Raw genomic sequence first — 27,250 nt, 5'->3', positions numbered from 1 at the left:
CTCTTTGCCGGAAAGTCAACAAGAAAATGGCCGAGGTTGACAAAGTCGGCCACGTACTTAAAGGGATCGCGGACGACGCCTTGAAACTTGTTGGTCTTCAACAATGTGTCCACCATCGACGTCATTGTCAAAGAATGCCGCCACTTTTAGCTTGCCAAAAGCTGCTGCATCATTCCACAGTTCTCCCAGCTCCCTAAAACAGTTGCGACGTCGCCTTGCGTTGACCTTACCGCTTCACCACCTTTAAATGAGCACATCACACGTATTGTTCGCTGCGAACTTGAGGCTACAAGTCCTACGCCGTTCCATTCATGCACACTTGAACCCACCATTGATGAACCAGCCCCAGCAATCTCCCTTATTCAGGCAGTTGTACGGCAAGAATTTGTAAACCTAGGTTTTCCTGCTGCCTGCTGAATCTCCCGACCTGATGTCCAACCAGTGCGGACTGCTCCGCCTCACGGCGATCTGTATTCCCCTCCCAGGTACCGCAGCCCTGCCGAGTAGAGAACTCTGGACAACAAGCCCATTTGCTTCCGTTACCTTCACGTTGGCCACGTCGCTTGCCATTGCCGCACCTCCTGGACATCGCTGGATTCGAACTCCTTTTCCCCGTCTCGTCACCCATATGCCGAACCGCGCCGTTACTCGCCTCGCCGTATGCCTCCTACCTCTGACGTATACGTCGATGTCAATCGTCCTGCTTGCTCGCCGTCACCTCAGCGCCGTCGATCGGCTATTCGTTGCCGACCAATTGTGGACCATCCCGGACAGAAAACTAGGCCATGCAGCTCTTGGAGGTAGTGCTGCCTCACGTTCGTCCTGTCCAAATTCTCCGTTGACGCTCCTCACCAACACGAACCTAATTGAAGTAGACGTAGATAATGTTCTGTTGACGGCATTAATTGATACTGGAGCCCAAGTGTCCATAATGAGCGCCAATTATGTCGTCGCCTCAAAAAAGTTCTTACACCTGCTATCACTCGAGCCGTACGCGTCGCCAATGGCGCCACTGTTGCCGTCAGGTATGTGCACTGCTCACATAGGAATTGCTGGCTGCCAAGTTCCAGTCCTGTTCACCGTGATCACCAGTTGCCCTCATGACCTAATCTTCAGGCTCGACTTTTTGACGATGCATTCTGCCCTCATCGACTGTTCCACCAGTACGCTGTGCATCGAGCTTCCTCTTCTTTCAGACGTTCGCCCCGAACAACCGAACACCTTCTGCACTACAGTGTTTGTTTGCCTACCTCGAAAAGCCCTAACCTTCGTCGAATTGGCCTCATCAGCAACCGTGCCTGATGGCAACTATGTCGTTGCACCTATTGGTGAAGTCCTCCTGGCGCGTGACATCTCTGTTCCACACTCTCTCGTAACCCTTGCCGCTAATCGAATGTGTCTCCCCGTTATCAATTTTGGCTTGACGAAGCAAGTGTTACCTGAAGGCATAGCGGTGGCCACGCTCCGGTCAGTGACAGACGTCCACGTCACTGCTTTTGCAGGCGATGCGTCTCGAGATCCCCCCTGATTACCCACAGGATGCCTTGAACCTCGACGGCCCATTACGTCCCATGGTCGCTCTGGACCTCGCACTTGACCAAGCAGCCGTCCTATATCGCCATTTGCTTTCCGACTGCGACATATTTGACACTGACTATCGACCACTTGGTTAGACATCCCTTGTTAAGCATCGGATAAACACTGGTGATGCTGTTCCCATTCACCACCGACCATATCGCGTGTCCATGGCAGAGCGGCAAGTTATTCAGCAGGAAGTAAACAAGATGCTCGCCAGAGGCATTGTTGAGCCCTCATCGAGTCCTTGGGCGTCGCCGGTCGTGCTCGTCGAAAAAAAAGATGGCACATCGCATTTCTGCGTTGATTCATCATCATCATCAGCCTGGTTACGCCCACTGCAGGGTAAAGGCTTCTCCCCTACTTCTACAACTACCCCGGTCATGTACTAATTGTGGCCATGTCGTCCCTGCAGACTTTTTAATCTCATCCGTCCACCTAACTTTCTGTCGCCCCCTGCTACGCTTCCCTTCCCTCGGAATCCATTCCGTAACCCTTAATGACCATCGGTTATCTTCCCTCCTCATTACATGTCCTGCCCATGCCCATTTCTTTTTCTTGATTTCAACTAAGATGTCATTAACTCGCGTTTTTTCCCTCACCCAATCTGCTCTTTTCTTATCCCTTAACGTAACACCCATCATTCTTCTTTCCATAGCTCGTTGCGTCGTCCTCAATTAAAGCAGAACCCTTCTCGTAAGCCTCCAGGTTTCTACCCCATACATGAGTACTGGTAAGACACAGCTGTTATACACTTTTCTCTTGAGGGATAGTGGAAACCTGCTGTTCATGACTTGAGAATGCCTGCCAAACGCACTCCAGCCCATTCTTATTCTTCTGATTATTTCAGTCTCATGATCCGGATCCGTGGTCACTAGCTGCCCTAAGTAGATGTATTCCCTTACCACTTCCAGTGCCTCGCAACCTATAGCAAACTGCTGTTCTCTTCCGAGACTTTAAACATTACTTTAGTTTTCTGCAGATTAATATTTAGACCCACCCTTCTGCTTTGCCTCTCCAAGTCAGTGAGCATGCATTGCAATTGGTTCCCTGGGTTACTAAGTTAGGCAATATCGTCAGTGAATCGCAAGTTACTAAGGTATTCTTCATTAACTTTTATCCCCAATTCTTCCCACTCCAGGTATCTGAATACCTCCTGTAATCACGCTGTGAATAGCGTTAGGGAGATCGTATCTCCCTGCCTGACGCCTTTCTTTATTGTGATTTTGTTGCTTTGTTTATGGAGGACTACGGTGGCTGTGGAGCCGCTATAGATATCTTTCAGTATTTTTACATATGGGTCGTCTACACCCTGATTCCGTTATGCCTGCATGACTGCTGAGGTTTTAACTGAATCAAACGCTTTCTCGTAATCAACGAAAGCTATATATAAGGGTTGGTTATATTCCGCACATTTCTCTATCACCTGATTGATAATGTGAATATGGTCTATTGTTGAGTGGCCTTTACAATATCCTGCCTTGTCCTTTGGTTGACAGAAGTCTAAGATGCTCTTGATTCTATTTGCGATTACCTTAGTAAATACTTTGTAGACAGAAGACAGTAAGCTCATCGGTCTATAATTTTTCAAATCTTTGGCGTCTTCTTTGTTCAGGATTAGGATTATGTTAGCGTTCTTCCAAGATTACGGTACGCTCGAAGTCATGAGGCATTGCGTGTACAGGGTGGCCAGTTTATCTAGAACAATCTGCCCACCATCCTTCAACAAATCTGCTGTTACCTGATCCTCCCCAGCTGCCTTCCCCCTTTGCATAGCTCCCAAAACTTTCTTTACTTCTTACGGCATTACTTGTGTGATTTCAAATTCCTCTAGACTATTCTCTCTTCCATTATTGTCGTGGGTGCCACTGGTACTGTATAAATTTCTATAGAACTCCTCAGCCACTTGAACGATTTCATCCATATTAGTAATGATATTGCCGGCTTTGTCTCTTAATGCGTACATCTGGTTCTTGCTTATTCCTAGTTTCTTCTTCATTGCTTTTAGGCTTCCTCCGTTCCTGAGAGTGTGTTCAATTCTATCCGTATTATACTTCCTTGTGTCAGCTGTCTAACGCTTGTGATTAACTTGGAAAGTTCTGCCAGTTCTATTCTAGCTGTAGGGTTAGAGGCTTTCATACATTGGCGTGTCTTTGATCAGGTCTTTCGTCTCCTGCAATAGCTTACTGGCATCCTGTCTAACGGAGTTACCACCAACTTCTATTGCACATTCCTTAATGATGCCCATAAGGTTGTCGTTCCTATCTTCAGCACAAAGGTTCTCTTCCTGAGCTAAGGCCGAATACCTGTTCTGTAGCTTGATCCGGAATTCCTCTATTTTCCCTCGTATCGCTAACTCATTGATCGGCTTCTTATGTACCAGTTTCTTCTGTTCCCTCCTCAAGTCTAGGCTAATTCGAGTTCTTACCATCCTATCGTCACTGCAGCGCAACTTGCCGAGCACGTCCACATCTTGTATGATGCCAGGGTTAGCATAGAGTATAAGGTCTATTTTATTTCTAGTCTCGCCATTCAGCATTCAGGCTCCTCCATGTCCACTTTCGGCTATCCTGCTTGCGGAAGAAGGAATTCATTATCCGCATATTATTCTGTTCTGTAAGCTCTACTAATAACTCTCCCCTGCTATTCCTAGAGCCTATGCCATATTTCCCCACTGACTTGTGTCCAGCCTGCTTCTTGCCTACCCTGGCATTGAAGTCGCCCATCAGTATAGTGTATTTTGTTTTGACTTTACAAATTGCCGATTCCACGTTTTCATAGACGCTTTCAACTTCCTGGTCATCATGACTGGATGTAGGCGCGTTGACCTGTATGACTTTCAATTTGTACTTCTTATTAAGTTTCACAACAAGACCTGCCACCCTCTCGTTAATGCTGTAGAATTCCTCAATGTTACCAGCTATATTCTTATTAATCAGGAATCCGACTCCTAGTTCTTGTCTCTCCACTAAGCCCCGGTAGCACAGGACGTGCCTGCTTTTACGTTTTGCCTACGACGCGCGGTATAGCCGGCGCGGATGCAACGGACGCCGGGGCTTCGTTCAAAGCGGCGGACATTTTGGCCCGTTCAGCGCCACCTCCCCGCCTCCCCGCCAAGCACGTCCAGGCATGTTTCAATGCCACGTGTCTTCAAGTGTGCGTGTGTGTGTGTGTGTGCATGTTGATGCCCACGCTTGTCAAAGCGTGGCAGCCGGGGAGAGGAGCTCCCCAAATGCGAAGCGAGGAGGTCTGACCGGCGCCGGCCCGGCGGATGCGTCACTACACTCGTCTCAACCTGTCTCTCAGCGTGTCCGTGCCCCGTCACGTGCGCCTCTGACGAGACGTTCCTTCTTGCCCTCGACTCCGAGACTATAAAAGCAGCTGCCCCCGGACGCCAAGAGAGAGGCTCCGATTTCTTCTGTTGAGTAACGTGCTCTCCCATCTCCCCACTTCGGTCAACCTGACCGGCCGCTCTTTTGCGATGCTAGAATAAACAAGTTGTTCTGTTAGCAGTCGACTCATGCTTTGCCAGGACCTTCGGATGCTTCCAGTTGTGCCCCAGGCCGCCAGGCCAACGCTACCCTTGGGGCTTGCGACCCATTTGCAACAACAGGTGTCAGCACTGAGATTCCAACACTGCTTTTCAGCACTGTATATGCTTCTTTCGTCCTCCTAACTTCACTGAGCCCTATTATATCTCGTTTACTGCCCTTTAATTTCTCCAATAGCACTGCTAGACTCGCCTCACTAGATAACGTTCTAGCCTTAAATGTTGCCAGGTTCAGATTCCTATGGTGGCCTGTCTGAAACCAGGGATTCTTAGCACCCTCTGCTGCGTCGCAGGTCTGACTGCCGCCGTGGTCAGTTGCTTCGCAGTTGCTGGGGACTGAGGGCCGGGGTCTGATTGTTGTGTTCATATGGGAGGTTGTGGCCAAGTACTGCACCAGGGTGGCCAATCCTGCTCTGGTGAGGGAGTGCGTTACCGGTTCTGGTGACTGGGATCAGGCCACACACCAGGCCTGTTTATGCAATTTTATCAACACGCAGATTTTTTCTTTTTATATATTCCGTTGGAAATTGCGCGGCACCAGGTTTCGAACCACAGTGTTCTTGCACGCGAGGCGGGTGTTCTACCTCTGACGTAATAATTCTGCGGAAACCCGCAAGGTGGAGAGAAGTAATTAATAAAGGGAAAATCAGACATCCACCAGTTTGTAGCAAATGCTACAAAGGAAACCCATACAGGTTCCTCGAAAGAAAAGCCACGCAGTTGAAGAAAAATTCGTCCTGCTCCGGGACTCGAACCCGGGACCACCGCCTTTCCATGGCAGTCGCTCTACCATCTGAGCTAACCAGGCGGCTAGAAGATGGCAGGGCAAAGTCGAATTTGTCAAAAACTCGAAGCAAAGGCAACAGTTTGACGTAATAGTTCTGCGGAAACCCGCAAGGTGGAGAGAAGTAATTAATAAAGGGAAAATCAGACTTCCACCCGTTCATGGCAAATGCTACAAAGGAAACCCATACGGGTTTTCTTTCGAGGAACCTGTATGGGTTTTCTTTGTAGCATTTGCTACGAATGGGTGGATGTCTGATTTCCCCTTTATTAATGTTCTACCTCTACGCCACCGCTGCCCCTCTCTGCGTTGATTACCGCCACCTAAACCAATTTAGTAAAAAGGACGTTTACCCTTTATGGCGAATCAACGACGATCTTGATTGTCTTCACGGTGCCAAATACTTTCTGTCCATCGACCTTCGACCTGGTTATTGGCCGATTTTCGTCGATCAGCAAGACCAAGAAAAGACTGCTTTTGTCACTTCAGATGGCCTCTATCAATTCAGGGTTATGCCGTTCGGTTTATGCAATGCCCCCGCCACGTTTGAACAGATGATCGACTCTGTTTCAAGGTTTCAAATGGTCAATTTGCCTTTGTTAGCTCGACAACATCCTTGTGTTTACTCCTACATTTGAGACGCACCTTGAGCGCGTTGCAGCTATCCTTGATGTCTTCCGCAAGGCTGGGCTCCAATTAAACTCATCGAAGTGCCACTTTGGGTGCCGACAGATTACAGTGCTAGGCGATCTAGTCGATGCTTCCAGAGTACAACCCGACCCGGAGAAGGTTCGAGCAGTAACGACTTTTCCTGTACCTCAGTCTGTCAAAGACATCCGGAGTTTTGTGGGGCTCTTTTCTTATTTCCGACGGTTCATGAAAGATTTCACAGCAATCGCTTGACCTCTCACTGAACTTCTGAAGAAAAACGTGCCTTTACGTGGGATTCCCCTCAGGCTGCTGCATTTTCACGCCTTATCACGATTCTCACCAACCCATCGGTCTTGGCCCACTTTGACCCGTGTGCACCTACCAAGGTCCGAACTGATGCCACTGGTTATGGGATCGGCGCTGTCTTATCGCAACGCGAACACGGACACGACTGCGTTATAGCCTACGCTAGCTGGCTTCTGACACCTGCAGAGTGCAGCTATTCAAATACCGAGCGCGAGTGTCTTGCTCTCGTCTGGGCTGTTTCAAAGTTCCGCCCCTACTTATATGGCAAGCCCTCACAGACCATCATGCTCTCTGTTGGCTTTCATCGCTCAAGGATCCTACTGGCCGGCTCGGTCGTTGGGCCCTCCAACTACAAGAATATCCCTACACAGTGACTTACAAGTCAGAACGCCAACACCAGGAGTAGATTGCCTCTCTCGCTACCCAGTCGAAGATGCGACGACCTCTACGTCTGATACTGACACTGACGCCTGTGTTCTCTCTGTTTTTCCACTGCTCCATGTCGCCGATGTGCAGCGCCATGACCCGTCCTTGCATATCATCATTGACCGCCTGGAATCTTCACTTGCCGACAGTTCGCTTCGCTTATTAACACTTCAAGATGGCGTACTCTACCGCCACAATGTTCACCCTGACGGCCCTGCATTACTCCTTGTGATCCCTAAACACCTTCGCTCGGCTGTTCTCCATGAACTTCACAACCTCCCCACTGCCGGTCACCTGGCTGTGTCACGTACCTATGACCAGATCCGTCGACGCTTCTTTTGGCCGGGGCTTGCTCGCTCCGTTCGAAGATATGTAGCTGCGTGTGAGAAATGCCAGCGTCGCAAGACACTATCGACGCTCCCTCCTGGATACCTTCAACCACTCAACATTTCCGCAGAACCATTCTTTCGGGCTGGTTTGGACTTACTTGGCCCTTTTCCTCTTTCTACCTGTGGGAACAGGTGGATCGCTGTGGCCATGGATTACGCCATGCGCTATGCCATCACTCAAGCGCTTCCTAGAAGCTGCATCACAGATGTCGCCGATTTTCTTTTGCGTGATGTGATTTTATTACATGGAGCTCCGCAACAACTTCTCACAGACTGTGGTCGGACATTCCTATCAAAAATTATCACGGACCTACTACAGTCCTGTGCCACGAGGCACAAGCTATCCACGTCATACCATCCTCAAACAAACAGCCTCACAGAGCCTCTTAATTGCACTCTTACAGACATGCTCGCGAAATATGTCTCTTCAGACCACACTGACTTGGACCTCGCTCTACCGTTTGTCACATTTGCTTATAATTCCTTGCACCACAACACCGCCGGTTATTCCCCATTTTTCCTTCTGTTCGGCCGAGAACCAGCACTGCCCCTCAACACAACCCTCCCTGTTCACGCGGCACTAACCAGTGAATATACACTTGACGCCATCGCCTGCTGTGCCCATGCAAGGGAAATTGCCCGTGACCACCTTCTGAAATCCCAAGAGAGTCAAAGGCATTTGTACGACTGGCGACACCGAGACGTGCACTTCCCGCTTGGTTCTTTGGTGGTTCCATGGTCTCCGTCGCTTCAGGTCGGCCTGTAAGAAAAACTGCTGTCTCCTTACAAAGGCCCATACTGAGTGCTTCGTGCCGTGACTCCTGTCACCTACGAGATCGCCCCTGATGCCCCATCTGCTTCCCAGTCCAGTGATATTGTGCACGTTACACGACTGAAGCAGTATCACCCTCCCAGTGATGACATTTAGAAGGATCGACATTTATGCGAGTTGGTACTGGTTGAATATCTTGAAGGGGCAGCGCAATATGACGAAGACAGAAGGCAGGAACAGGGCTGTCCTGTGTGTTCCTGCCTTCTGTCTTCGTCATATTGCGCTGCCCCTTCAAGATGACATTTAGACGCTTCTGCTGCTGGGGGATTACGCTACACGCGTGTGATATTTGATTGTTTGAACGAGGCGCGTGGGCGTCATCACCCCAGAAAAGAGGAAGAATGAACTGGGCTCGCGCTGCAACCACTGTTGTAAATATAGCCTGTAACATATGTTAACAATATGTTAATGCATAGCAATATGTTAAATCTTGGAATTTTTTTTAAGAAGATGTTGACAATGACCAGTCGCACCAAAGTTTATGGAGGTCTATAGTCGGCTACAACGTCAGAAAAAAGCGCAATTCGCCCCTCAAAGGTGGATGCACACGAGCCTCCACTAATCGGCTTGCACTAGAATCGCGTCACAAGCTGGACGAAGAAGATGGCCGCCCGCACTTCGAACTAGGGCAGCGTCCCCTAGGATGCGATGACTGGGCTGAGTTGCATCAGCCCCTCATCAGAGTGGATTCCCAAATTGCTTGTGGTGGGTGACGGAAATATTGCAAGCTTACGATGCACCATTTGTGCCTCGTGCGTTTGTTCCGAGCCGTGATGCGGCGAAGAAAGATTGCAGCAAGCATTGGTGACACTGTGCTATGCTTCGTCTGCAGCATCCCGCGGTGACACACCTCTGCAAACAAACATCCTATGTGTTTGTTACATGGTGTTTTGTTTTACTCCAAAGTGAAGCTACGATGAGGGAAGTTTGCCAAAGTCTGGTACCTACTGTGAGCGGTTGGTTCGTATACTGTACCGCTGTGTTTTTCGTTGGACATGTTAAAGTGATGGCGCAAAACCATTCTCAGAAGAAATTAGAAAAGCGGGCTTGCATGAAACAAACCTACAAGTGTCTCAGCAGAAAATATTTGCGAAAGCAGCCTCCAACGCAAAGATTCATTGCTGCCAGCTCAGTGTGAATGATCATTGGCAGCAGTGGTTTAAGGTAGCCTAGCAGCGTCATTTGAGCGTTGTGAAGTTCTCTCAGTTGATTGTTGTATACCAATGTTAACAATCAGTGACTAACACGTACTCCTCTAGCGAATGTCATTGAATTAGTGACAATCAGATGTTTGGTCGCAGTGTTTCCTTAATGTCAGCCCCAGTACCAAGTCGTATAAAATTATGACCGTTAGACTGGTGCCTTTACATGGGAACTTCGTATCGTGTTGCAGTGTGGCTTAGCACTCTTTCGCTCACTGCATGCGCCAGCTGTAGAATGCCTGCTGTGGCACAGTCACGTAATAAGATGTGCTGCCAACACTCAATAGGCTTTCAAACAACACAACTCTGCATTGCCTTTCGGTTCTCGTGATATGGTGCTACTAAAAATTTCTGTGACAGTGTTAAGGCAATGGTGCAATAAATATATATGTATACATAAAAGTAAAATAAAAAATAAATAAATAAAAACATACAACAAGGTAAGCACAGCAGCTTGTGAACCGACTCCTATACCTCTACCCACATCTGTTTATAAATGTGTGTGCGTGTGTTCTTGCGTTTGTGTATATTATTTCTCCCATTTCTTTATATTTGAGATTTTCTTAGTTTTTGCGCTCACGTTTGTGTGCATGTGTGTGAAAATGTGACAAACACACACGGAAGTGTGTGTTTGTGTTCATTCTTATTTCTGTCCTTTTATTTTATATTAGCATTTGTTTTTGTAGTTTTCTTTCAGCTAGGTCCTTTTCCACAATTTCATTACCTCGTCTCTTTAAAACTACCAAGTCCTGCGAACAGCAGGGCGGGCCTCTTCCATCTCATTAAAGCGTTTCTCATCTACTTCATCTTCTGAATCTGCCTACTCACTGTGCTTTCTATCCTTGCTTCTATCTTGTGTTGTTGCCACAGTGTAATTAACCAACTTGCACAAAACAAAGTTCAATCAGCTATGGCAACGGAAAGTTTTATGGATACATTTTCTTAAAGACGTCACATGGGTTGCACAGTAATTTCGTCTCTTACCTCTGTTCATATGTTTATGCATCAGTGCATGCGGCAGCTCGCCAGGAGTGCACATGTAATGCATGTGAAATGCGAAGGTTGTGGGATCATTCCCCACCTGCAGCAAGTTGCTTTTTCCTCCACTTTCATTTCCATTAATTTATCGTGCACGAGTAATTTCCCCTATGTTGTCCTTGGTGTCAGTGTTTTGTCGGCTTCATTTTATAAAATTAACAATGACTGTGCTTTTGTGTAAGCAGAGCCAATGGTGTGTTTTTGTTATTGCTTGGCTGCATTTATTGGCCTTTAAGGGCATGTAAAGCTTGACGATGCCTCCAACATGACTACTTAAATTGTTTTCGTTTTGCCATGCGGGCTGCCTTCATTGGCAGTCATTATTGACTCGGCTGCTGCTACTTCATCATAAGGCCTGTGAACTCGACAATGGCTGCCCGAATCAGCATTTTGGGCCTCACTAAGCTAATGATGTTTTATAATTGTTCTCATATTCACATTACTTGCCTGAGCTAGATAACCAGAATGAACAATGCAACCACATGGATGTGCTTTGGCATGCAGGCTGCCAACAGTGGTTGTCAATTTCACATTGACTAGTGCTACTTCACCATAGGGCCTGTCAAGCTGGGCAGTGGCTGCCCGAATGAGCATGTTGAGCCCCACATAGTTATTATTCAGGGCTAATAATTGTGTTAGCATTCGAATTTGCAAGCATTTTAGCATGTCTCTATGTCAGCACTTAATTGAGCACGATGTATGCAGGACATTGCTTTTTCAGAATTGAGCTTCCAATAAAAGGAATGTGCCATGAAATGAACTGCTTATTTATTTGAGTGGTCACAGGATGGATGGTTGGCTGGTGCGAAGCCACTGGCAAAATTTTGGTAGCCCTAATAAAGGCTGTTCCCTTAATAAGAAACCATTATGCTTCATCGTGCGGCTCAATGCCAGACAGCTCGCAGTCGGAGTGGCTTTCTTCAGTGTCATCTTCACCCAGTTGGATGTCGATTGATTGGATGTGGTCACTCCTAAATGTGTCAAGTCTGAGCTTTGCCACCAGGTCCATCATGTGGTGGATGTTCGTTCTCCATTCTTCCGCAGTTACACGCTCCTCGAGATTTATTTGATGGCTTGAAGTCTATGTTTTCTGCAGTAATGCCACCTTTGCCCACATGAGCTCAATGGGATTAAATTTGCAGTGGTACGGTGGGAGCCTGAGTACAATGCAACTGGCCCTTTCTGCTGTGTTGTCTACGATGTAGCTCAGAAAACGTGACTTTACATATACCATCAACTCCAGCAGCTGCTTCTTCACCATCCTTGCATTGTATGTGATGTTCTTGCTTTTGAGCCACTCCTGTATTTTTTCCTTCTTCTAGGCCATCGTCGGTAATTTCTCTTCTTGCCGGGAGTGCTAAGGTGCATTCCCCAAAACAATGACACTACCAGCTGGCAACTTCTGCAGAACATCATTGAACCATCTCTCGAAGTGATTTCTGTGTGTTTCTTCATGGTAGTCACTTGTTTTTTGGCCTCGGAATACAGTGCAGTCCACTTATAACGATATCGAGAAAGACGAAAAATATGATCGTTATAAACGATGATCGCTATATCTGGACTGCAGTTACCAAAAAAAAAATTTTTTTTTAAAAACGCGGAACATACCTTTGCAGCTCCGAACGCGAATTCGCTACTTGCTCTAAAGAATAGATGATGTAGACAGTAGGCTGTGAAAAACAAACTTTATTTCTAGCGCCAATGACCGTGTCAAGGGTTAGGCGCGCCGAAATAGTCCGAAATCTGCACTTGCTTTTGCGGCAGCTTCAGCTTCACAACCGCGGTGTGCATGGATTCCAGCTGCTGCGCGAACACTGGCGGCAATCCTTTAGCATGCATAAAATCAATTAAGGAGTCGATCGACGACATTTCACTTTGCGTGGACATCGTGGTAGGGGTCAAGGAGCCACTGTCGATCTCGTTGTCACTGTCGCTGATGCCGTCGCCACCGTCGCACAACTTTGCCGTCTGTCGTGACAGCACACCTTCGGCGATCGCCTCGTCGGTGACCTCATCGCAGAACGAGGCAGCACTGTCTGCAGTCAAAAACTCCTCCTTCGGCACACCACCTGTGTCACCACTAGAAACGAGCTCCCAGAGCTCGGTTATGTCAGCGACTTCCACCGTGTCGGTCTCAGCGGGTTGGGGAAATTCGTCCTTACGCACAAAACCCACCTTCTTGAAGCAATTGGTGATGAACCACTGGTAAAGTGCCTCTTCAACATCGGCCGCTGATAGCTGCTGCCTTCACAATTGCGGTGCTCCTGGTTTTCAAGATGGTTGATATCGTTAACTGGACGAGCTCATACTTCGTCACGAGGGCGCTCACCTTGAAGCCGCATCGAGAGTCCTGCAAAATATCCATCTTCGTGTCAAGCGACACAGCTTTGCGCTTTGTCGGCGCCATCTTCGAACTGGGTTGAACCATTGGTTGCACGCTGCTTCGGTGGCGTCAGCCTGCTATCGCGAGAGAGACGCGGGACGGGCGCCACCGCGCCGCTTTGCTTGTCGCTTCTTTTTTTTCTTTCTCTCTCTTTCGGAGCGACTGTGGCCAACGCGCATGAAGTAGCTAGCGCCATCTTGTGGCGCGCTGCGCCTACTCAGCTATTCTCCGGTGCACGGGCGGGGCGAGACGTGCTGCGCAGTAATGGCGGCAGATACGAACTTACGGAGGTAAACATCGCCTCGTCTCGACATAGTTCGTTTCAGGGAACTAAGCAACGCAAATGTTACGATTATTTGGCACGAAAACGCCGTCCAGACTGCAAAATTTTGATCGTTATATCCGATATGCGGTGAATAACCTATCGTTATAAATGGTTTTTTTCCCCATAGACCTAATGCATAAAATAACACTCTCATGTCGACCCATCGTTATAACCGATATATTGTTATATGTAGTGTCGTTATAAGTGGACTGCACTGTACATCCAAGCAGCCATTGATAAAGCCATCCTCACTGCGGATGTGCGTCACGATCAGGCGCTACCCTTTCTCAGAAGGTTGTTTCAGACCCATTGCTCGAGTATACAGGCATCCACACTTCTGCACCACGGTGTCTGTCCACAAGATCGACCGAGTGTGTCATGCCGTCACTCATGTTTTGTCCAGGAACATCTTTTGGCCTTCCTCCCGGTAGTGCTCCAAGTCACGAACGTAGTGATTCTGCCATTCGGCGATGCCATCCTGGTCGATAAGCAGCGAGTTCCAGCTCCTCTTCTCATGCTTGAATCCGATCTTGACAAGCAGGCGACGCATAGTGTACTGCTTCAGTGATGGGAGATCCATACGCTTTGAGAACTCTTTGAGAACTAGTGATCTTCTCGACCATTGGTATCTCGTTGTGGTGAAGGAAATTGTGCACATGACCCCAGTTTGCACAATGTGAAGCTGTCCTACTTTGTGCTGCGTCCTCTCCACATCTTGTTGGTGCTTTCGTAAAGGCGCCGGCAGTTTTCCACCTGAAAAATGCGACATTTTGACCTCCCGCGTCCCCCTGAACACTGTGCATTCGCTGACACGGAGCATCTAGCATCTTGGTGACACATTTGCTTGTGTCTTCCACGTTGCGTTCGGGCTCCCTGTTACGCCAATATGCATAGCAGTAGACGATCATGTTGCGGGAATCGCAGTTCAGGGTGTAGCCGCTCTTGTTCTTCTTGCCGAGGCTCCTTGTTGGTGTGGACATCGAGCCAACATAAGGGCTCGTTCAACAACAAAGGATCGCATTACTATGTCACCTCGATGGGCGCTGTTGTAGCCAGGAAGGAAGAGCAAGATGGCCAGATGAGGAGTCGCATACGCACACGTTTAATGGACTCTCAGACATGTTCTATAAGCAGAAGAAGAAGAAGAGCACGCGCTGCCAGATCGCCAACCACGCGCAGTAACGGGAAACTATGTCTCCCTGTTTTCACTAGATGGCTGCATATACATCTCCCCAACAGAGCAAGCGACGTTCACTGCAGCAGGCGGCTTCACGCACCTACCACTTCTAGTATGCAGTGTCAACACGAACGGGTGTCTGCTACTCCATCACTGATACAAACATTTTCTGCGTTGGTTTTAGCAGGGGAATAGCAAACTAGCTAGGTCCTGAAGCACAACTGCGAGTCGGCCTAGTTGGAACAGATTCATCTTAAAACGTCTTGTGCGCAAACAAACAGGGACGAAGAATAGGAGCAACACAAGGACGAGCGCTTTCTAACAACTGGTTTTATTTTTGAAGAACCACATGCTTCAATACCCACAGATCTGTGCGATCTAGTCAACAGAGCATGCCTATAGCACAGATCTGCATGATCTGCGTTAAATGCATCAGCCATCCTTCTGTTTCATTGTTGAATAAAGAAAATTCGCTTCTATCATCACATCTTTAATGAATTCTATTGTAAGTGGTTGTTTCATGCACCTTGCTGTTTTTACGTTGACCGGGTGGCTTTCGTCCACGTCTTTTTATCACAAGTGTTATATGTACTACTGACGTGCTCTCTTAATTTGATCGCGCAGATCTGCAGATGTCATATGCACTATAGGCGTGCTCTGTTGACTAGATTGCGCAGATCTGTGGGTATTTAAGCAGGTGGTTCTTCAAAAATAAAACCATTTGTTAGAAAGCGCTAGTCTTTGTGTTGCTCCTATTCTTCGTCCCTGTTTGTTTGTGCATAAAAAGTTTTAAGATGTAGCTAGGTCCTGTTCCTGCGTACAGCACCAGTGTCGGTATTAACCCAGTAGGACCGAGGCTCATCGGCTGGGACTTGTACTGTCACTTTGCACTTTAGGTCCGTCAACCAGACATCGTCTCTGTAGAATAGTTCCGGCAGGTCGCGAACTCCGCGACGTCTGTCGAAGTCTTTCCTTTGACGTTTCCGGTACTGTTCCTCGAACTTCCGAAGGCTCTCTTGATCCGGCAGTTGGGGTGTCAGCTTGGTGGAACTAAGAGGAAGCTTGGTTCTTAGCCGACGACCCATCAGTAGTTCCACAGGGCTATACCCATTCTTCAAAGGAGTTGACCTGTAAGCTATAAGCGTTAAGTAAGGGTCTTTCGTCTTTGTCATGAAAGTCTTGATGATTTTCGCCGCAGCCTCAGCAAGTCCATTGCTTTGAAGACAGTGAGGGCTAGAGGTAATGTGCTTGAAGGCGTACCTGAGCGAAGAGTGAAAACTCAGTCTACGAAAACTGTGGGCTGTTGTCGGAAACCACTTCCTCAGGAATCCCATGGCCTGCAAGAAATGGCTTGCAGTGGTTGACAATGGCTGCGGACGTAAGCTTCTCGAGCCGAGCCAGTTCAGGGTATCTTAAATAATAATCAGTTGCTATCAACCACCACTGGCTCTTGCAGTGAAACAAGTCCATTGCAATGCATTGCCAGGGTCTTTCTGGAAAATCGTAACTCTTTAGTGGCATTTTCCTGTTGTTGTTTCTATGCATTGCTGACATCGCTTCACCAGGGACTTGACATCAGCATCTATAGTGGGCCACCAGACACAATCTCTGGCTTGAGCAAGTGTCTTTGTTATGCCAAAGTGTCCTTCATGTAAGAGTTGTAGGACTTCGTTTTGGCAAGAGGCAGGGACGACAGCTCGAGCAGCGGAGAGGAGTAAATTGTTCTCCAGAGTGAGCTGGTGTCGATGCTCATAGAAGGGTTTTAGGTTTTCTGGTAAATCTCGCCTGGAGGGCCTCTCTTTTTTGCTCTACCGGCGAAGTTGTGAACAAACAGGGTCTGTTTGTTGGAATGTCTTTAACCATTGAAGGCAGTGCTCCTTTATGGGAAAAGAGGTTTTCAAAGAGCATACGAAAGCTTCCATGTTATCTTCGAGCTCTGTCTTTTTTCTTTTTTTTTGGAGAGGCGCTCTAGAAAGAGTCTCTGCGGCTATAAGATCTCTGCCTGGAAGGTATGCAATCTCATACTGGTATCGCATCATTTTCATCTTTAGCCTCTGTAATCTGGGTGTCAGGTCGTCAAGGCTCTTCGAAGTGAAGATGGGAACCAACAGCATATGTCTCCAGCTTGAACAGCTTGCCGACAAGATAATTGCCGAATTTGTCACATGCCCAGGTTAAAGCAAGAGCCTCTTTCTCGATTTGAGCGTATCGCTGCTCGGTCTCTGAGAGTAATCGGGAAGCATAAATGATAACAGAAAACTTGCCATTCATTTGCTTCTGCCAGATTAATGCACCAAGTCCGAAGTAAGATGCATTTGCAGTGATGATCATTTCTCTCGATGGATCGTAAACTCCAAGGACAGGGCAAGATAAGAGCACCGACTTCCATCTGTTCAGCGCCTGCTGTTGTGGAACATCACAGGCACACTCTTCTAAACTTTGACAGCAAAAGAGTAAGTGGTTGCAGGACTTCAGAGAGATTGGGAACAAATCTGGCAAGGTACCGTATTTACTCGCATAATGATCGCACTTTTTTGTCAGAAAAATTGATGCAAATTCAGAGGTGCGATCATTGCGCAGGTTAAATTTCCCGCAAAAAGAACAAAACATTTTTTTCATCCCGCGTTTGCTGTGGGATGCAGGTGCGGAACACCAAAACAAAAATGGCAGCCGGCGGAGCAAGCCGAACGTGCCGAACGCGAGTTTTTTTTTATTCTCGTGAGTACATTATGTGCATTGAAACAGTTTATTCCATATCAGTGATGAATAATATCATTAATATTGGCAAATTTGCAGCAATAACGTAGCCATGTCCACTTTGAGGGGACAGAAACAGATGGGCGCGCTTAGCTGCCAGTGACATAGAAACGCATGGCCGACGTGCTGTGGAAACTGTGGCATCTGTCTTCACTACTATCCTAATACGGCACGTTTTCACTAAGGGTGGGCGAATATCGTAGCTGTGTTACAAGCGTCGCTGTATGAATAGGGTACACTTTTAACGTGTAAACGTGACTACTATCATTGCCGCTCGCGATTTGTTGTGTGCCCACGAGTGCACATGAAAAGAATTGAAAGGCGCCTTTTTTGTTTTTGCTGACCACAACCATTATAAAGCCTACCCATAATAAAGGCAAGTTTGGTTGTACCTCTTTTTGTCATAGAAGTGCGGAAAGTGATGAAAGTAATGAAATGAGGCATCTACTTAAGAATGTTTGGTGCGTGCAGACCGCTTGGCTTTTCTTGAAGAGTCGTTCGCGTAGCATTCGACTGATGGTACGCACGATCATTATTAGCTAGACTTGCCACACGACATATCGCTGCGGCAAGTTTGGGGTGCGATCATTACACGGGGGGGGGGAAAGGTCTATCATATTCACCAAATAAATTTCTGAAAACACAAAGCCAAGAATATGCAAATCTTATGCTATTTCAATCCACGAGAATTTATTTAAAACGATGAATGAAGCATTTTTGTACCTTTCCTGTTTCGATCGTCTTCTCGCCCCGGGTTTGTAATGCTTTCCATAATGTGTTTCTTTTTTAAGTACTTGTTAAATAACAACTGAATCATTTTAAGCATGGAAAATTAGTAGTAAATGTTCCGTGTTCATGTAAACCAGCTCTAAAGCCATCCATAGCTGCTCTTTCTGTTTTTGTCCCTTGCAACAAAGCTAAAAAGCGGACAATGTGCAGCGTTGTAGAAGGCACTGGGTTATTTTTCTCTCGCCATCTGGTACAGTCACTGTAGCAGTCGCTGTAGCATTCTAATCTCGATTTTTTGAGCAGGAGTATTTCTTTAGTCGCGGAGGCAACTCGGCTGTCGTGCTGCGGTCATCTGAGCAGGGTCTCTCCCATCTTCTAAAGTTGTACCCGACTATAACTAGTTTAATAACTATAACTAGCCCAATAAAGAAAAGGCATCAGGCAGGGAGATACAATCTCTCCAATGCTATTCAAAGCGTGTTTACAGGAGGTATTCAGAGGCCTGGATTGGGGAGAATTGGGGATAAAAGTTAATGGAGAGTACCTTAGTAACTTGTGATTCGCTGATGATATTGCTTTGCTTAGTAACTCAGGGGACCAATTGCAATGCATGCTCACTGACCTGGAGAGGCAAAGCAGAAGGGTGGGTCTAAAGATTAATCTGCAGAAAACTAAAATAATGTTTAACAGTCTCAGAAGAGAACAGCAGTTTACGATAGGTTGCGAGGCACTGGAAGTCTTAAGGGAATACATCTACTTAGGACAGGTAGGACAGGAATACATCTACTTAGCTTCCTTTAAATAATGGACACTTTGCAAAAAAGTGAGCATCCCCTGCCGTAGGCCTGAGGAAGCGTTTGGGGTGGTGGGTGCGAGAGTACTAGTGTGGAAAACATTCCCTATCGTCGCCTTGTTGCTACCTGTGCCATCGAGTTTGATCGTGTGAAATTCAGCTGCCATTGTTAAGTCATCTTACGTGATGTCAGAACGATGGAGGAAGGCTGTATTCTGCTTTCATATTTTGGAAACAGGATGGACTTGTGATTTTTGCAATGCTCGATCAGCAGTGGCCGGGTGTAGAGCTATCTGCACTCAACGACCGTGACTGTGTGTCACGCCCATCGTGGCTGGGCAATTAAAGAAGAAGGTTGTGTCGCTCTAAAGAAGAAGTCGCTCTGACACCACTAGCCCAAGCTGCTGCACACATCGTTTAAGCCAGTGAGACGCCAGCAGCGCATGCCAGCATTCAGATCTCGTGAGCTCTGAGTGTATACATCGAGCACGAGAGCAGGCTCTGAAACCACTAGCCCAAGCTGCTGCACGCATGGTTTTAAGCCGGTGAGACACCGGCAGTGCCTGCCCACGTTCAGATTTCGAGAGCTATGAGCGTATACACTGAACGCGAGAGTGTGCTCTAAAACCATTAGTCAAAGCCGCTGCACTCATGGTTTGAGCAGTGAGATGCTGGCATCGCATGCCCCTGTTCAGATCTCGAGAGCTATGAGCATATACACCGAGCATGAGTGTGTGCTCTGAAACCACTAGCCCAAGCCTCTACACTCATGGTTTAAGCCGGTGAGGTGCCGGCAGCACGTGTCTGCGTTCAGATCTTGAGAGCTATGTGTGCATACACCGAGCACAAGAGTGTGCTCTGAAACCACTAGCCCAAGACGCTGCACTCATGATTTAAGCCGGTGAGACACCGGCACCGTGTGCCTGTGTTCACATCTCAACAGCTATGACCGTATATACACTGAGCGCAAGACACTCTGAGACCAGTGGCGTAGCCAGAAATTTCGCACGGGGGGGGGGGGGGGGGGGGGGGGGGGGGGGGTGCACTTTGCAGTTCGGTCTCCTCCTAATAGAAATTGTCCAGGGATCAAATACAATAAACATTAATAATAACTGCGTTGCCATTGCCAAAAATGCTGCAAACGAATTCTTGAACGCTACGCCCTGTCAAGACTAGTAAAATATGTATTTTTGCGAAAAAGAATAGACTCATATGTCTCAAAAATTGTACCCCGAAATAACCGATATCAATACTTCGATGTTTTCTGTATATTTAACAAGTAAAGCAAATATCACATAAACTTTAGAACTATATCAGTTTGAAACCAGCAAAGCAGTGCATGCTGCTGGTATAAAAAATGTGAGGGCCATGAAATGAACAAGTTGAGGACAAGTGTTTGAATAAAACTTTGTTAGACTCCCTGCCTATCTCTCATTTTCAGCTCTCTCTCTCTCTTTCTCTGTCATTCAAGAACCTTGTTTACATTTTTGTACATACGCAACGACCAGGGAAAAATCTCAATCACGCTGTCCTTTGTTAGAATGTATTGCGCAGGAGCAGCTGTCACCAGTCGTGTATTGTAATTGCTCCAAAATTATAGTCGCAACAGAGAGCACATATAAAAAGCAGGAGTTCTGCATTATATATGAGGGCAAATGAAATGAAAGTGAGCTAATGCGAATATATGACAAACGGGACACTTTATTTAAAAGTGGTTTTCATGACCATTTAGTCATTTGTCCCACTGACTAATGAGTCGCGTGATTCCTGCCAAATAGAACTCCTTGGGTTGCTGCTTCGAAAAGTCTGTAGCTGACTCTGTCACCTCCTCGTCCAACACGAATCTGGTTACCTTGAGCTGTTTTTTTTAAATGCTCCAAAATTGTACTGCTGTACAATGCCGATTTTTCGCGGATGACTGCATTGTTTATCATGCCATTCAAACTAAAGATGATCAATTACTCTTAAGCAATTCTCTAACATCAATTTCTAACTGGGGCCAGACCTGGAAAATGAGCCTAAGTATCCCTAAGTGCTCCCAAATGACCGTAACAAAAAAGAAGAGTCCACTATCGCATGCATACAAAATTAACAACGTTGGCGTTACTCTTGTCAATACATTTAAATATCTGGGGATTGAAATATCTCGCAATTTAAAATGGAGTGCGCACATTAAAAACATAGTTTCGTCAGCCTCAAAAAGACTATGGTTACTTAGGCAATGTCTGAAGCACTGTATAAGCAAGACAAAACTACATGTAGTTGGTTATACTTCACTGGTGCGTCCTCTACTTGAATATGGTGATGTCGTTTGGGACCCGCACACTAAGACTGATACAGATAGGCTGGAAAAAGTACAAAAAAGAGCACTCAGGTTTATTTTTAATGCCTACGGAAGACAAGTGTCACTATCTGATATCCGTTCAAGGTCTGGTCTTCCAACACTGGAGGAACGCCGTAAGCTACATTGTCTGAAGATGCTTTACACGATAGTCAACGGCCAAACTAAAATGAATTTTGACAAATACTTACAGTTTAACTCGTGTAGAAGTACCCGCAGAAAGCATGAACTTACCCTTATTGTACACCAGGCTAGAACTATCGCTTATCAATTTTCATTTTTCTCCTAGAACGATAGGAACAGGCTTCCACAAGAGGTAACGAACAAGCGTACTGTCGACTCTTTCTTATCGGGTATTTCACAGTTGTGAGCGAAGCACGCAATTCCTTTCGTACCGAATTTTTATTCAACTCGTGTCTTCCGTTTCAGAGATATTGTTCTGCGCAGTAGCGTATAAGTATGATCTGTTTCGCACTGTGTGTGAGCTTGCTGTGTTCGAATTTTATTTAAACATTTTCTTTGCTTGGTACAGTATCCCTTTTTATTTTCTATGTACCACTCCTGCTTTCGCTGCCAAAAAGCAGCTGGCAATATTTTCATATAAATAAATAAATGAGACCGATGGCAGGAATGTGCCTGGAGTGTCCACATAACTGCTGTCACAATAATATCATAAAAGTATCTGGCAACTAATGCGTCCCGTGGCCCATTACTTTCCGCAAAAAAAGTAATAAAATCAAACTTTCACCATGCAACAATTTGTTGCACCGCGACAGTCTTTATTTTTTATTTTGTGGGGCGGCGGGTGCTGAAATGAAATAACGCAAAGGTAACCATGTTGGCTGCAATCGAATGCCTACGTTGAGCACCTAGTGTGGCTACTGATGGAATATCGAAGAAAATGTGAGACGCATGGTCCACAGAGAACCATACGCATACTGCTCGGTATCCTACACCGGTGAGACGAAATTTTCCGGAGAGGTTGTGCTCAAGTGAACATGTTGCAATCCGTCGAGTCACCGTAGTGATGGCGGCGAGCAACCATGCATTGTTTCTTTTTTGCGTCTGCTAGTCAGAGAGCATCCAAAACTCTGCCAGGCGAAAATCCACTCGGTCAGAGAAAAACGAACGCGCATCGAAGTGCGCCGGGCGGGGGTCGATGCAGCCCGAGAAAAACACATGCGCTCTGGCTGGTTCGGCAGCCCGTGGGTAGGGAGAAAAAAAAAGAAAGAGGCTCACTGTGTACTTGCAAATAAAGTCCAAGTAGAAAAATAAATAAGAACACTTTTACATCTGCTGGCTTTAGTGTCTTGACATGGATGCTTTGGCGCAGGTGAAAAGAAAGGTTAATATTCTTTTCTGTGACATGGCGGCACAAGTTAACCACCACAACGCTTTGTCTCATCGGACCTCACTGCGTGCTTTGTCAACTTGTCTGATAGTGTGTTGATTTGGCTTCTCTCATTGTATGGTCCGATGTACTACTTTAGAAAAGTCAATGCACCTTTGGTGTCAAAACATCAATTGAAATTTCAGCCTCTGTTCTATGAATATGTAATGAAAAACTTGAAGGACATCAACTTGCTAGTTCAAAGCCCTCAACCTTCGAGGATGGCCTCGGCGCAGGTGTTCAAGCCCGTGATTCAGGGAGTGATGGAGTTCTTCCAGCCCAGCTGCATCGTGCTGCAGTGTGGAGCCGACTCGCTGGCCGGTGACAGGCTGGGCTGCTTCAACCTGAGCATTCGCGGCCATGGCGAGTGTGTCAAATTCATCCGGGAGCTGGGCCTGCCCCTGCTGGTGCTCGGGGGTGGTGGCTATACAGTGCGCAATGTCGCACGCGCCTGGACTTATGAGACATCTCTGCTGCTGGATGAGCCGGTCAGCGCAGAGATCCCCTACAATGAATACTTTGAGTACTTTGCCCCTGACTTCACCTTGCACCCTGAAGTGGTCACTCGGCAGGTGAGTCATCACTTTGGTAGTGTGATGGTTTCTTAGGCATGCATATCTGTCAATTTTTATGATTTTATCGTAAAATGCTGAATGCTAAAAATCGTAAATGCTTATGTTGCTAATGCTAATGTTTATCGTAAATGCTGAATGCTGAACCTAACAGTGCTCATTTACGACTGCTGTAGTGGCACAAATAACTTTAAATTTTTCATTTGGTTTAGGGCAAAACCACACACAAATACAGGCGCTGAGTAGTTCTTTGACTCAATTTTTCGGACTTATCAATTATACATACCTACCCATGTATGCCTGGCAGGCCACATAGCCTGGTGGGCCACAGAGCTTGGCGGGCCACCGAGCCTGGCGGGCCACCAAACCTGGCGGGCCGCGGAGCCTGGCAGGCCAACGAAGATTATGCCCAGGGGGGTGTCACATGCTCATCACACTCCTTACTTCCAGTTTATTCAATGCAAACAAAATACATCAAGGCTCAATGTAAAAATAATGTAACGGGTTCACATTTAGTCGAGACTATGTCGCTGTCCCAGCAGGGTCAACGGCACCTGTTATCCAGGTGAGTAATGGTCCTGCAGCCTCCGCGGTCAAGTACTCCACCTGGGCACCGGTATGATGGGCCGAGTGTGGCGACGCAGCTGGGTGCTGCCTGAGCCAGCCTCGCTTCATCTGGAGGGTCTGCAGTGTGTAGTGAAGAAGACTGGCGCGCCCTATGGACGCACTATCATCATCGGCCCGCCAACGAAGAGGGGCTCACGCTCTCGGTGTCTGACGCTCGACTGAGACGGTCGTGTTTCTGAGTGCTCAATAAACCGCGTTACATAGTTGGTGGAGCTGTGCTGGGTAGTATTTCCCCAACTACCCTGGAACTACGTAATCGGACACTGCCGGCCATCATGCCTGACGCCGCCAGCCAAACAACACCTCCGGCATCGCCAACATTGATTTGTCCTGGCTCAGTGCGTCAACGCGATCCTCCCATTATCAGTGGTTCTGACGAATACGATGTAGAAGATTGGCTCTCGATATATGTGCGGGTGAGTGCCCACAATAAATGGGACGATGCTGCGAAGCTCAGTTATGTGAACTTCTATCTCATGGGTGTCGCTAGCGTGTGGTACCACAACCACGAATCCGACCTCGGCACCTGGCCAGATTTCAAGGCGTGCATTACACAAGTCTTCGGTCGCCCTAGGGTGCGGAAGCTACGTGCCAAAGAGCACTTGCACAGCCATTCCCAGCAACCCGCTGAAAACTTCACCAAGTACATAGAAGACGTTGTGGACCTTTGCAAGCACGTCGATCCATCGATGACCGAGTCTGACAAAATCCGTCACGTAATGAAGGGCATCGAAGATGACACATTGCAAATGCTCCTCTCGAAAAGCCCGTGGACCGTGGTCGAAGTCGCTGAACTTTGTCAAAGCTACAACGAATTCAGGAGGCAACGTCTACTCACTCGACGTTCTTCGATCCCCGATACTTCCATTGCAAGTTTAGCCGCTGTGACTAACAAAGACCATCTGTTTGGCGAAATGAAGTAATTTATACACTCCGAAGTCGCCCGCCAGCTATCCCTACTCACCGCCGTCCCAGGGCCTACGCCGTCCTTGGCTCCTTCATTGCGTCAGATGCTCCAGGAACAAGTGTCTGAAGCTATTCAGTCCCCTCGTGCAGCGCCACCATTGCCTGTACCTCTAAGCTACGCCGAGGTTGCAGCACGACCACCTCCACCGACTTTTTCAGCACCACCGTTTGCTGCACCGCCACGTACAATCCCTCCAGTGTACACCACCAGATCACCAGCTAACATGAGAACCTGGCGTACACTCGACAATCGCCCCGTGTGCTTCTTCTGTGGAATCCCTCATCACGTAGCACGGCACTGTCGCCGTCGCTTATCGCTTCAAGGTAATGACCAACCTGTCCACTCCTACGTTTTGCCAGCTTCGTCCTTCTTGCCACCAAATGACTCGCACTTGCTGTCTACGAGCAACATCATCCCTTCTGCCCGTGATCGTCACTCGCCATCCCCTCGTCACCGCTCACTTTCCCCCATGTGGCAGAGTCCGGCCCCATCGGAGCAGGAAAACTAGCTACCGCAGTTCAAGAGGCGAGAACTGCGTTCCAGTCGTACCACACAAAGCCTCGCTCTCTTCCGACGAATGTAATTGAAGTGTCTGTACAAGGAGTCGTCACACTGGCATTAGTCGACACAGGTGCCGCCGTTTCAGTAGTTACGGAAGAACTTTGCCGCAAGCTTCGAAAAGTAATGACGCCCTTATCTGTGCTGTTACTCCGGACAGCAAGTTCCCCGTGCATTACCTCTGTTGCCGCATGTACCGCCCGCATCATCATTCAAGGATACACGTATACTGTCGAGTTCGTCCTCTCATTCTGTTCATACGACGTCATCTTGCGGTGGGACTTCCTTTCCGATCATCACGTCATCATTGATTGTTCTCGCGCCGAAGTTGAATTTTTGCCGCTTCCCGATACCCGTTTACATGACCTTGACGATTTTAGTGACAAACTGGCCGTTACAGAAGACACCACGATCCCTCCGCACTCCTCTGGGATTGCGAATGCCTGCTCTACTTTCGCCACTCACACTACTGCCCTGTTTGTCCCATCGGACATTTTTGTTCGCTGACGATGTTCTCTTCCCTTCGCTATCCTGTCAGCGGTGGCTGCACGCGACTGCTCGTTTCCAACGCTAAGCCCACGCCCCTCGTCTTACGTCGTGGTGAGTGCCTTGGACGTCTTCAGCCTGCCAACTCAGTAACCATCTTTGACGCACCTCTTGACAACACCTGTTCAGACGTGAACTCGTCTTATAGCTTGCCTTGTTCCCAGCCTATGCAAGATGTCTTCCATAGCTCAGTAGACGCCCTCCTGAGCCCTACGCAGCGTTCCCAGCTTCTCAGCCTTTTACGGAAATGCCAATCTACGTTCGACTGTCAACAAGCCCCACTAGGCCGCCCATCGACTGTATGTCACGAGATCGACACCAGCACCCACGCACCACTGCACCAGAGGCCTTATCGTGTATCACCCGCCGAGCGCCGTGTTATTGAAAACCAAGTAAGCGAAATGCTTGAGCGTAGAAAGGGTCAACCCTCTAATACCGTATTTACACGATTGTAAGTCGACCCCTTTTTTTTAAATTTGAAAGTCTGAAGTTGGGGGGTCGACTTACAATCGAAACCGAAACATGGCCCCGCCAAAAAAAGCGATACCAACGGGAGCTACAACGTAGTTAGAATTTTATGTTTGCTCTATGGCCCTACCCGTATCTTTTCGCTATCCCGCGTGTTTGTTTGCTTTCGGAAGGGTTTTTCAACATTTTTGAGAGTTTTACAGTGCATGCAACATTCATGGCTGGGGGGGGTGTCGATAGTTGATGGAAGCACCGCTGTTCCCATTTGCGGCGGCGCTTGCGGGGAGTATCGGTAGTTCATGGAAGAGCAGACACCGCTCGCTGGTTTCTCTTTCTCTGTTTGAAGGCATTGGTATTGACATAGTATTGGTTTGGCACGTTCCACTTGACTGCCGGCTACATGCTACTTCTATGCTTCCCCAGTCGTCATGAGTACTCCATGCCCACTAATCGTTCGGCACTCGTTCACAGCAGCGTTCAAGAGGGCTGCCATCCTTTACGCCGAAGAAACAAATCACTGCCTAGCGGGCCGCAATTTCGATGTTTCTAAACGGGTGGTGCGAGAGTGGCGACTGCAGCGAAGCGAAATTTTCACCTGTGACGACAAGTGAGAAATTTCCCACGTGCCAAAGTCTGGACGCTTTCCGGAGCTGTAGGCTAAGCTTGCGGCGTACGTCGCTGAAATGCGTGATCGGTCCCTGCCAGTGAAGTGCGACATGGTCATGAAAAAAGCCCGGACCTCCGCCTTAATTTTAAGATTCTGCTCCGCCATGAGTACAACGAATAGCTGGCGGCAGAAGACTGCGAAATTACGCCAACCGGACCTGTCAAAAGAGCCTCCCTGACGGCTGCGTGTGGTTGGGT

General features: G+C 47.7%; 1 protein-coding gene across 2 annotated transcripts in view; it reads left to right on the top strand.

Annotated features, from left to right (window-relative positions):
• Window positions 1-27,250, top strand: part of HDAC3 (histone deacetylase 3) — a 173,997-nt gene that overhangs the window by 130,329 nt on the left and 16,418 nt on the right. For both annotated transcript variants that reach the window (XM_050167612.3, XM_050167611.3), the window contains exon 7: window positions 22,885-23,220. In XM_050167612.3, coding sequence (XP_050023569.1) covers window positions 22,885-23,220 — 336 coding nt within the window. The remainder of the gene's footprint in view (window positions 1-22,884; window positions 23,221-27,250) is intronic.

Source organism: Dermacentor andersoni, chromosome 11, assembly GCF_023375885.2.
Source record: "Dermacentor andersoni chromosome 11, qqDerAnde1_hic_scaffold, whole genome shotgun sequence".
NCBI classification, from domain to species: Eukaryota; Metazoa; Arthropoda; class Arachnida; order Ixodida; family Ixodidae; genus Dermacentor; species Dermacentor andersoni.
The sequence above is the reverse complement of the archived record's forward strand: the minus strand, read 5'-3'. Positions and strand labels throughout refer to the sequence as shown.